Raw genomic sequence first — 12,265 nt, forward strand, 5'->3', positions numbered from 1 at the left:
TGTTACATATTTGTTAAAACTCTCACTTTGTCGTGACAATATAAGACAGATAATCTGTGAAAAAAATTGAGCTTCCTCATTTTATACTGTCATGACATGGTGACAGTTTTAACAAATATGTAAAAAAAAAAACATTTTTACATACGGCAGCTTTTATTATATTTAAGAAATATTCATTGAAAACTTATTATGTTTGAGCAGCACTAATAAACTGAAGATATATTGCATAAACACGAGGAAAAACTACTGATTTACTTATTGAATTAACAAAGGATATAAAACACAATGTTCAGCTCCTCTAAATGCCGTCACTGAAATGGTTTCTTTTTCTTCCAACACTTCCGTTTTCCTCTGACCTATGACCTACTACAGCAACACATCTCAGCGTCTTTCTTTGTGGTAAAATCCCCCTTCAGTGTTCTACCCCTTCTGTTGCTTGATAGTCATCAGGAATGTTGTCTGAAAGAGGAAAAAGAGAAAAAAAATCTCACTTCTATAATCAGAGCTTTCATTTTCATTTACTAGAGCGTTATCAGTTACCAGGCACTCACCGTTACAGCGGTACTTCAGATTGGACCAGATAATGTTTTCCTGAGAGAAACAGAACACACCCAGTCGCCCACCTCTCATACTGGTGTTAATGATCACCCCTGTGTCCGCCACCAGTTTGGGCCCCTCATAGAAACGAGCTCTGAGTAAAACATAAAAAATCAACAAAAACAAGCCACTTCTGGTCAGAGATATAAATTCACTCAATATTGGAGTTATATGTAAATTTTTTTAAACGATGCAAAAGAAACAATTCTATCTGTAAACACAGATTTTCCGCATAATAATTTATTGTGAATTATCTCTTGGTTAAATTTTACACAAAGGTTGGAATTAATGCATGAACCCCCTAAAATGTAAGTTGAACTCTAACTTCAATCTTTTGTAGCAAAGAACAAGCGTGTAACCTAAACCTGACTGGATATTGGAAAATGCTTTATTTCATTCACATCACATTTTACATTATGCAGACACTCTTTGTCGTTGATTCCACATTTGGGAAGAATAATCTCCTTGACGTTAATAGAAAGTGACTGCCCCAGGTGACGCTGTGTTGAATTTCACAGCACAGCGTTGTGTTCGCAACACAACGCTGTTGTCGCAACAATCACAAATCACGCTGTTTGTGATTTGCTACCGATTTACCATTTGGGTTTACAATCCAAATTACTTTCCTAAAAGAGTAACAGTTTGGGTCAGGTGGTAGAAACTTGAACACTTTTGGGTGAACAATCATCCCAAAATATCAAAACTGGTTTCTGCCATGTAAACCATTGAAAGCTTCAGGATTGACCTGGACCTCAGAAAATATGGACTTAACAATGGCCAGATGTACCTTTAGAGTTTTGCCAGATATTTGTTCATGGCAACAAAATCCATAAGGCTGAGATGCATTATGCTATAAGGCTTTGGACCAAATGAAGAGTGGTAAAACATATGATTGTGCATACAGATTTTGATGGAAAAACCCAAAATGAAAACAAATTTTACATCAACAATGACAGCAGGTTAGCCTTCCACTAAAACTGTGTTTAAAGTATGTTTGATGGAGCATGTCTGCTTGTACCTGATGTATCCGACCTGCGGTCTGTGCTGGAGGAACCAGCGGTAGGAAACCTTGTCCTTCCAACCGACATTCCTAGGGTCCTTCCACAGTAGACGCACCTGGTCCGTCGTGTTTCCTGTGTGCCACAGGGAGTTCCTCATGTACTCACCAGGACCTGTCTTAGACTTCACCACCTGTTGAAGAAGAGCCATGTAGGATCAAGGAGGACTCCTGTCAAACCGATGGAAATAGACGTCACGCAAACCTTCAATTGTATTCCTGGTTCAGCGACAGCTCTGAAGGGCGCAGCCTGCCAGTAGGTCTGCTCTGTCTGTTTCCACATCACCACGTAGAAGGAGGACGAGTCCTGGTAGCCAAAAATGAAACCAGCATAATCATCGTCCGTCACTGTGTTCACGTGGAAGGTTCCCTCGAAGTCAACTCCACTGAAGGCTTTATAGCCTGGAGATGCACATAGGAGACAAATAACAGCTTGGATCAGAGGATCCATGGAGGGAGATGGGAAATAGCTGGAGTTATTGTAAAACTGGACATGACAAAACAAAGATACTCAAGTTTTTACCAACAGCAAGGCCAGGATCAGAGTTCATCGGTCTGGACTATCTCCATACCCTGGAAGAGGAAATATGCTGTCTATAAGTTCTAACAAAATAATTTGAAAGAGCTTTGATGAGGAAAGACATTCTGGAGGAAAATCCACTACAAATGGGCTTAAAAGTCTGAGGTAAGAAAGGTAAGATGAGCCTTGTTGCTGACCTGGTTGAGTACCACCCAGTTGGGATCTATCTGTGAGTCTCCCTCTGGGTCCAGCACCACGGTCTGGTAGGCTCTGAAGTCGGTCAGCGTGACCTCAGCGTTCTCAGGGCAGTGGTCGATGATGTCAATCACGTTGTCCTTGTCAAAATCTCCCTCACATGCATCTCCAACTTTGTCCACTAAAATACATCAGTAGAGTTTGGTTGTCATAGATACGCTAAAACTGAACAATTACACTCAGAAATGTACAAATCACTCATCATGGGTATGAATGTTAAATTAACTTTAGGCCTTTTAATGATTCATTTGAGGTATTCTTGTATTGAAGTGGAATGGTTTTACAACATATGACTTCAAGTTTCAGTTTATTGTGGATTTTATTTAATCCACGGTTGATCCAAATGATTCACACCGATTCCAATATATACACACTGAGAGTGTATATATAAGAATATATTGCATATATATTTAGCAAGCTACAGAGAAATCCCATGAGTTTTGTAGACATTGGGGGAGTCATAGACCAAGGTCCTTTGTAAGGCACGGTATTGACAGCATTATGATGTGGGGTTTTTTTTTACTGTTGGATGGTACAGAAGGAGAACTTCCAAGGTTTTTAACTTCACCTCAGATCACCAGCTGGAAGGTAACATGTGAACACAATGTGGTGATCCAACAGGAGAAAGATCCCAAACAAACAACAAAACTGTTTCTGAACTCGATAAAGCAGGTCAGTTTTACTGTGTTAAAGTCTGTTGGTATCATTGCATTGTTGGCACACCCAACTATGCCTACGTTTCACCTGACCCCAAGTGTCTGGCCCACATGAAATAATATTAGTTAGAGTGATCAGAAACAACCTGAGAACCAACCAGGTCCTAAGTTTTCATGAACTGGAAGTGCTTAAACACCAGTATCTATAGTGAAGCAAGTTTTATGTCGACATGGTATGGCATACAGAACAAGAATAAACTCCCTGAACAAGAATAAATCTTCAAGCTACACTGAAATTTTCAGCTGATCACATGGACAAGCCAAATACGATCAGATGGGGGAAAGAATTCACTTTTTGGCCAGGATGACAAAAAGTTTCCTTGGAGGAATTACAAAAAGGGGTTGAAACTTAAGAAAAGTGACGCATAGTGGTGATGGTGCGCTGCACAAAGTGGATGAAGTAAAGACTTTGGTATGGATAAATCAGTCTACATTAAGCTGTTGCAGTGGCTCCAAGTTCAACCCTGGTTGATCATCTGTGGACTGTTTCAAAGCTAAGTCCATGCCTGGAAACCAACCTCATTTAACTAAGCTCTAGATACTTTTCCTGTGGCCACAAAACACATGCAGTTTCTCTGCAACTTGCTAGGGGACATTTGTCCAAATGTAACTGAGGATGTTGATTCTAAATGGATGAAAAAAGTCCATCATATTCACACCTAATTTCTGCATGATAAGTAATCATTTCATGGATCAAGCATTATTTTTCAGATGATGAGTGTATGCAAACTTCTCCCCTAAACTGTACATAATAAATAAAAAAAATTTAAAAATGAACACAAACTGTTTGAGTCCTTTTGATCTGAGTTGGGAACCAGTCTGCAATTATCTTCACTGTCTGGTATGCCGTCATTATCATCATCGTCGTCACATTCATCTCCCTGCAAGAAAGAAACTACAGATTGGTTCTCTCTACATTAGTTATATGAATCGGTGATTATTACCAGGTGTATAAAGAATTATTTGAAACCATTCCATCCTTGTCCGTGTCCAGCTGAGATGAGTTGATGACAGTGGGACAGTTGTCCTTCGTGTTCTGGTGACCGTCACCATCACTGGCAATAACAAAAAAAAAAAAAACAGGTAAAAAAAAATAAAAATAAAAACACTTTCAAGACAATCATCCAGTAACGCAGGGTGTACCTGTCTATGTTGTCATCACAGGTATCTCCTACTAGGTCATCGTCTGAGTCCGACTGCAGGTGAGTGGCACAAACTCAGTTGGATGAGGGTGACATGGAAGCGAAATCTCTCTAGTTGTGTTTTATTGTTACCTGATTAGGGTTGGCCACATCAGGACAACTGTCACACGCAGTCCCCTACGCCGTCATTGTCCCTGTCTGCCTGATCTGGGTTCGGGACTCGCTGGCAGTTGTCAAGAACATTTTTCAAGCCTGGAAACATGATTAAAAGCACAGCGACTGGTTGGATGTAACCTACAGGGCAGTCAGAATGCATCACCAGATGGCAGCGTTTGTTTCAAATTGATGGTGAAATAGTTTCCAATGGTCTTCAGTTCCTGGCAATGGCTTGCCACGGAAAAAATTATCTAAATGACGAGACAGACATGAGTTAGTTCTCAGCAATCCTACCACAGAGTTGAAAGCATTACCAAATGACCAAGATGAGGGAGAACCGCCAAGCCGAACACCGAACAATAAACTTCAAAAGGTAAACACAAAAGGCAAGAATTTTCCACCAGAGTTAATCAGAGTTCCCACCAAACGCAGATTAACTGAAGTATGAGGGAAAAGTTTCTGGGAAAAACATTTAGTAGAGCCGTTGGAGTTTCTTTTTTTTATCTAACACTGCTCTGTACTAGCAGTGTTACTAGTTACTAGTTACTGTACTAGTATATCCTGAAACCCAGAGATATAGCAGGTAGAAGATGTTGACTGAAACAGACACCAAAGAAGCAGGGGGATGTTTTTCACAGAAAGGCAATAACAAATGTTCCCGTCTGTATCCTCCTAACAGGAAGGTTCTTATGTTCAGACAGACTGCACTCTGGAAAATCCTCTCCGACCGGTAATGCTTTTATCAGATGACTGCTTTCACTCTTGGTTCCTCTTTTCTTTTTAACTAATTTAGGCAATAAAACCAGGAAAGGCCACTTCCCATAATCTGACCACATGTAAAATATAAACTTACAGTCCGATCTGATTAGCAGCCATCAAATTAATTATTCACACTCTTACCGTCTCCGTCCATGTCGTCATCACATTCGTCTCCCAGTCCGTCCTTGTCCGTGTCCCTCTGTGAGGGATTTTGGATTGTTCTGCAGTTATCGCAGGCGTCAGCCATGGATGTCTTTATCGCTATTTTTCTGGTCCACATTTGGGACCAGCCAGCAGTTATCCTGGGACAGACAAATTCAGTTGTTTTTTTTTTAACACGTTACACACAGCTCCATGCAAAGATACCTTGTACTTTTTGAACCTTTTAACATTGTGACAGAGATAGGACAAAAAAACTATACATGAAAACACTTAAGAGGAAATGGTTTTATCAGATTACTGCCTTCTTTGTAACTTTCTCACTTTATTATATCTAATTTAGGAGCTAAAGCCAGGGAAAGTCCACTTCCACTTCTACATTTAGAGAGCTCTATTCACTTCAGACATGAATATTTCTGAAGTGAAGCTAAAAATGTTCTAACAAAATGTAATGGTTCACTAGAGGGACCCAGAAAATCAGCCACGACACAGGAGTGAGCAGAAAACTCTGATATTTATTAAAAGGCAGCTTAAACCGGGCACGCAGGATCGTCCGCTGCAGCACTGGCTTGGCGATCAGCAACTGAAGTGATCGGCTGAGGAACCAGGAGGAGCGCGGATGCTGCGCTGACGCAGAGCTCGGCAGGAAGTGCCTGGGGAGGGAAGCGCTGATGCAGGGCAGCGTACAAACTAGTTAGGCAGCAGATCCGAATCCTTAGTCAGACGGGCCGAGGTCATGCACGATCGGGGCTAAGGGTAGAATCCGTGGGAGTGGGCGAGAGCGGTGTAACTGAAACAGGCGTGGGTCGAGATCCAGAAGGGCGATAGTAACAGTCCGACAAGGGCAAGGCAAAAGGGGCAGGTCCGAGGAACAAAGCGTGGTCGTAGCTATGAGGGCGAGGTAAGAGTGCTGGAAAACTACTTGCTGAAAGCGTTCGATAATCTGGCAGTGTGGTTGCGACTGAGAGAGGCTTAAGAAGGGAGACAATCAGGAAGCAACACAGGTGCGAGGAATAACGGAAATGAGGGGCGTGACTAGGATTGGCTCAAACAGAAAACAGTACAATGTGAACATCACAACAAAACACCCAAAACATGCCATGCCCCTTAGTGAAACATGGTGGTGAGAGCATCATGCTGTAGGAATGCTTTATGTCAGCAAAAATGGGAAAGCCTCACTCAAATTTTTGGTTGTAAACTCACAAAATATTAAAATTCAAGGTGCAAATATCATTCTGAAAGGCACCGAATCTACTCTGCATATGATGAGCTAAGTCACCTACATCTACGTTAATGATGCCGTCATCGTCTGCATCATCATCACAGGCGTCACCAGACCCGTCCCTGTCTGCATCCTCTTGGCCAGAGTTGGGCACAAACACACAGTTGTCCTGGAAAATACACAAAAAATAGTTTCTGATGCAAGCTTGGGTTAAACGTGAGTATGGGAGGAGGATGTAGGAATGGAGTACCTGGTTACAGTTGCCTTCTCTGCACACAAGACTATTGTCTGGATATGCATCAATATCTGTGTCCTTCCCACATTCGTAACCATTACCAGCCCAACCAATACCACACTAAGATTACAACAACAAAAAAAGTTTATCATAACATATTACAGTGACAAATATATTCTTACATCGATGCCTGTTGGGAACACATACCACACAACTAATGCTTCCGTCTCTCTCCACAATGCACTCCCCATTGACGTCACAAGGGTTCGGCTGACCATTGGGGCACAGTCTGGTGCCATGACAGCCTGTCAGCTGGTCACCAGTGAAACCAGCCCTACACTCTCCACATCGGAAGGAGCCCTGAGGAGGACGACACAGTCAGAGACAACTGTCCTCATCTATTAAAATGGCACACTGTACATAAAGGGGTCTTACAATAGTGTTGTAGCAGAGGGAGTTGGGGATGCAGCCTCCGTTCTCAGGTGGGCCCAGACACTCATCTAAGTCTTCACACACCTGCGAGAGGAGGAAACGTCAAAAACAAATACTAGGAAGGGTATTTTTGTGAATTAAAAGATCTACAACATACAGCAGGGAGGGCTGAGTTAGACCTGTTTGTGTGATTTGGCATAAGACACTCCGACGCCATTGATCTCTGATCCTATGTATCCCATAGGGCATTTCTCACAGCGAAAACCAGGAGCGGTGTTCACACAGCGGACACCAGGGAAACACGGATTAAAGCTGCACTAAAACTCAAAAACAGAGAAGAAAGATTATGAACAGCTGAGCACTGCCAGGTGCTGCAGCGCTAATTAAAAAGCATAATTCATACCTCATCCACGTCGTCACAGTGAACCCCGTCTCCTGTGTATCCATCAGGACAGGGGGCACACTGGAAGCCCCCTGACTCTGAGGAAATGCACATGTTCTGTCTGAAACAGGTCCCTGGTGTGCACCCAGTCAGATGGGGAGGAAAGACCACCTGCTGAGGACTCGGACCTGGGACAGGGTTGGTGGGACTGCCTCCAAGTCCTGTGGGTGCATGGATGAAAACAGAAAAAAGTAAATGTCTCTTGTTTCAACAGAGTTTAAACACTGCAATCAAGTTGGAAGACCTTTTTGTACTGCTTACCACAAGGCAGACACTCAGCAATGGTGTTCCTCAGAAAGTTTGTTTCCTTAATCTACATCAGAGCATCATGAACATTGTTACAATATTATCTTTCAGCTATAATGGAAATTTTGAATGATGACATCTTAAACATCAGATTTTCCACCTAAAAAACAGCAGAATGTTTCTGCCTCACTGTCCGATATTCTAATCTTTTATCAATGGCGAGTTTTTACATGAAATGAACTCTGGGAAAATCTCTATATTTCACTGCTGCTCATTAATCAAGTATTGGAGAGTTTTTTTTGGTAATTAAGCATCCTCTACATTTATTGAACCTAACACGTTTATTGCCTCAACAGCCAGTACTTGAATCATTTTTTTGTATTTTTTTTTTTAAAGTTCTTTAAATATTTTTTTACCAACCTCACTGTGTATGAGATGATCTTGGGCGAGGTCTTGTTTGTTTTAGTTCTAATTGGTTTTCTCTTTTTTTAATATTTGGATGCAAAGATGGAAGAATAGCATGTGCTCTTGTCTTTCTGATTTTGAAGAGTGGCTGATAAATATTGGCCTCTGCATCACTTCCCTCACCAGGGAAACAGGAAATAGAGGAAAGCAAATTAATAATTTGTTGACACTGTTCAACTTTAAAATATATATATATTTTTAAAAAGTCCTTCAGTTTTCTGGTTTTTATAAATACAATTATTATTTAAATCAAAGTATTTATACATATAATAAACTATTGGTTAAATATAATTTTTCTTTATTGGATCGCAGCATATTTGGATCTCCATAGTAATCAAATTGAAAAAAAATCCTGGGAAACCAGAAAACTTCTAACCTTCAGCTGCTTCCAGTATGATTCCCTCAAAACTACTCTCCATTGTGATCCTTTTTACTTTATTTTGGAGCAACTCTGAGAGTTTTCTCCCTTTCCATGAATTAGAAACACACTGACAAATGCAGGCAGTGGACACATAACCTGCTTGTGGAGCAGCTCCCGCATCTCAGACAGCATGCTCTTCAGCTCCTGCATGGTGGTCTGACCCTGCACCACCCTGCCTCCCTGGAAACCTGAGCAAAGTTATAAATCAGCATAAAAACTCTCAGATACAACCAGTTTGGGACAACATAGGCTCATGTCAACACACCCAGCAGGTGCAGAGACTCTGTAGGTTCCATGCTGCAGTCCTGCAGGGTGGCCACGTTGTCGATGGTGTCCTCAATAACCAGCTTCAAGTCTGTCAGATTATCCTAATAGAGAAATAAAACAGAGCGCATTAAAGCCTGAAGATCGGCCAGAGCCATATTCTCACCACAGATTTCTCATTCACCTGTCCACTTGACTGCAGGGTCCTCAGTGCCACCTTGTTGGGCCCAGGTGGGAGTGACCCGAACGCGGCCGGCAGGTCATTCACAGTATGAGCGAGCCTGCAGTCGACGTAGATGTTAAGGCGAGGTGGGCCGCGCTGGAGGCCGCTGGCGTGCATCATGACGTGATGCTCCCGTCCATCTGCCAGGGAGCCGTGGTTGAAACTGGTGGTCCCAAACCTGCCGTCGGTCTTCTGGTAACGAAGCGTCACTGGAGACGGAGAGATAAACAGAAACATTAAAACCAGATTGGACTCAGAGAACAATGAAGCGTTGGCAGAACAAACCCACCTTTGCTCAGTTTGGCTTGCACAATGAGCTCCAGGTACTTGTTGTTGTCTTTGGGGTTGAGCACACTGAACAGAGAGGTGGGGGCCCTGTTTTGGAGCCTGAAGGAGGAGAGGAGGAACGGCCTCATCCCTGCCTTTGTTCTTCAGGCTTCCTTGGAGCAAGTCTGGCAGGCAGTCTGGAGACACCAGCAGGTCGTAGACTAACACAGGAGAGAGCTGTTAGAGGAGTGGGTTGTACATAAAATAACACCAAAGCAGTAAATTAGAGGGACCAAAGAGCTTATTAATCCTTTTTCAGTGTAATTTAGTGGGATTGCATGTTGCAAACACAAACTACTGTAGTGCATAATTCAGCTTTGGATACATGTGTGGCATCTTTAATCTCCACTTCAGCTTCAGAGAGGTTTTCACATGTATACCAAGCTTTTCAGATGTCTATGTGTAAGAGAATTTAAAATGAAAACAATTTATAAGTTTGCACCTCTTCATAAAGTGAAATCTCAATAAATCACATTAATGTTTTCAGTAGGGAGCAGATGAAGGTAAAGTACTCCATCTGGCAGACTTTAAGTGGTGCAGCCCAATTACTGAGTCACTGTGTTGTAACCCTTTGTGATGTACATGCATATATGTATGTTTGTGTGAGCAAATGAACTTTCATGTTAGCATCCTGCTGTGTTTTTATAGAGCCGCAGTAAACTCTGTCCACTGGACCAAATCTCTTTGCTCTGCACTTACATGCACAAACACAAATGACGGATTCAAAGAATAAAACAAAGTGACACAAAGTTGAATGAAAAAAGTTGAATACAGACTGTGGGAAAGCTTAGATCTCAGTAATGTACTCCCCTAAACTATCTCGTTTAGGTCGGTTTGTTATTAGATCACAACATCATACTCTAAAGTTGAGGGGAAAACTTGTTTTAAGTTCACCCTCTACTGCATCTGCACTCATATTTTTTCTCATGTTGAAATGGAAAATGTTTCATAGATACAGACTACCAAAATCTTTGGTAAATATGTTTTCCATGAGAGCAGAAGCGGTACTTACCAATACCCTGAGCTGCGACAGTGAGCAGCAGTTGCTGCAGCACCAGCCATAGAGCTGCTGCTTTAAAACACATTCCAGTCACCAAGCACACACCTCGGGAAAAGACTTCAGAAGTCTCCTGTCGACTGATGAAGGTGAACAGACAAATCTCACAAGGCAGAGGTAAGACGTTGTTTTTTTGTCCACAGACACAGCTTTTAAAGTAAAGGGGAGTGTCCTTTCTCACTGGTGGCACTGGTGAGTACTGGTGTTTGGTTATAATTGCGGGGGAGTTGCTTCTCTGTACCGTCTTATGTATACAGTTTGGTCAGAATATCATCACCATTACAGTAATTGCAAACATCTGAATGCAAAACAAGGCACTGGAGTGATTATTTCCATTGCACGGGTGAATTTTCTGTTCTAATGAGCATATTCAGTGCAAGATAAACATAGAATTTCTTGAGTTTTGTGTGTCTCGTATTTTAAAATGAAACATTTTAAAACTTCTATAAACAAACCCATCCATCTGAAAAAAAAAATTTAATATTCTGGAAATGGTCATTTTTCCCAGATATTGCGAAACTTCTTCTCAGAAATGGATGTGATCCCCTTGGGTAATATTTAAACAGCCTGCTGATGTGTGTATAAATCTATGGCAGATGTTTTCAGTCTCCTTATGATTCCAGGTAATGTTCTCTACATGCCACTGCAGCCCTTTTTTTCTCTAATCTAGTGCAGGCTTGCGGGAAAAGCAGGACAAACAGGGTAAGACTTGAGTGGAAATATGGAACAATCAATGTCTGGTTCACGCTTTCTCTAGCTGACCTCAAGTATATTTTAACAGCTGTTTTGTCTAAGTCAGAGAGAGACATTTACCATTCCTCGGAGCGTTTCCATTGAACATCCGGCTGAGTCTGGCTCTCTGGACTCTGACCAAACAGGCTGGCAAACTTCAGCATTATATCAGCTGTGGGATAAAACTCGAAGTGCATTGCAAAGTATCCAAACCCCTTCAATGCTTTCAAGATTTATTAAATTCCTGAATTTATGTTGTGATTTATATGGACCTATTCAATGTAGAATATAATGTTGAAGTTGAAGAAAAAGTGTTCATGGTTTTCAAAAATTTTTTTTTTCCAAATAAAACCCTGAAAAGTGCGGCGCGCTTTGGTTTTCAGACCCTAAAATATAATCTCAGTATAAATTAGTGAACACTCAGAGGTTTGACAGAGAATATTATTGAACAAACAGCATCATAAAGACCAGGATCAGCAGCCAGGTGAGGGATAAAGCTGTGGCGATGTTTAAAGCAACATTGTTATAAATCAGCATTCCAAGTTTGGAACCAACTTGAGACCATAGTTCATCTTCCAGTAGAAGAAAGCGACTCAGCCACAGCTGTATAGGAACGTTTTACCATGTGTTAAGATGGCCCGGTCAAAGTCTAGACCTGAATCCAATAGAGAACATAGAGCAATTCATTCAATCTTGGGCGATTCTGAAAGACTGAAAGACAAAAGTTTTCACTCAGGTAAGGGACCGAATATACACAAATGGTTGCATACAAGTGAACAAATGTAAACATTTTGGATTTTTTGTTGAAAACATTTGTTTTTCCCTTCAAAATACCATT

General features: G+C 41.5%; 1 protein-coding gene across 1 annotated transcript; it reads right to left on the reverse strand.

Annotated features, from left to right (window-relative positions):
* Nucleotides 1-397: 397 nt before the first annotated feature.
* On the reverse strand, nucleotides 398-10,846 carry LOC116730135 (thrombospondin-4-B). The gene is given in 27 exon segments (XM_075074337.1): nucleotides 398-459; nucleotides 552-691; nucleotides 1,616-1,788; nucleotides 1,860-2,056; nucleotides 2,178-2,205; nucleotides 2,207-2,227; nucleotides 2,372-2,550; nucleotides 3,930-4,026; nucleotides 4,116-4,200; nucleotides 4,289-4,341; nucleotides 4,420-4,458; nucleotides 4,460-4,539; nucleotides 5,344-5,443; nucleotides 5,445-5,504; nucleotides 6,645-6,752; nucleotides 6,834-6,938; nucleotides 7,026-7,178; nucleotides 7,254-7,334; nucleotides 7,430-7,567; nucleotides 7,654-7,853; nucleotides 7,954-8,005; nucleotides 8,921-9,012; nucleotides 9,090-9,192; nucleotides 9,273-9,520; nucleotides 9,601-9,718; nucleotides 9,720-9,799; nucleotides 10,651-10,846. Coding segments are annotated over 27 exon segments (2,850 nt in total). The 5' UTR covers nucleotides 10,724-10,846; the 3' UTR covers nucleotides 398-412.
* Between the last annotated feature and the right edge of the window lie 1,419 nt (nucleotides 10,847-12,265).

The sequence above is a fragment of the Xiphophorus hellerii genome, chromosome 12, assembly GCF_003331165.1.
Source record: "Xiphophorus hellerii strain 12219 chromosome 12, Xiphophorus_hellerii-4.1, whole genome shotgun sequence".
Classification (NCBI taxonomy): Eukaryota; Metazoa; Chordata; class Actinopteri; order Cyprinodontiformes; family Poeciliidae; genus Xiphophorus; species Xiphophorus hellerii.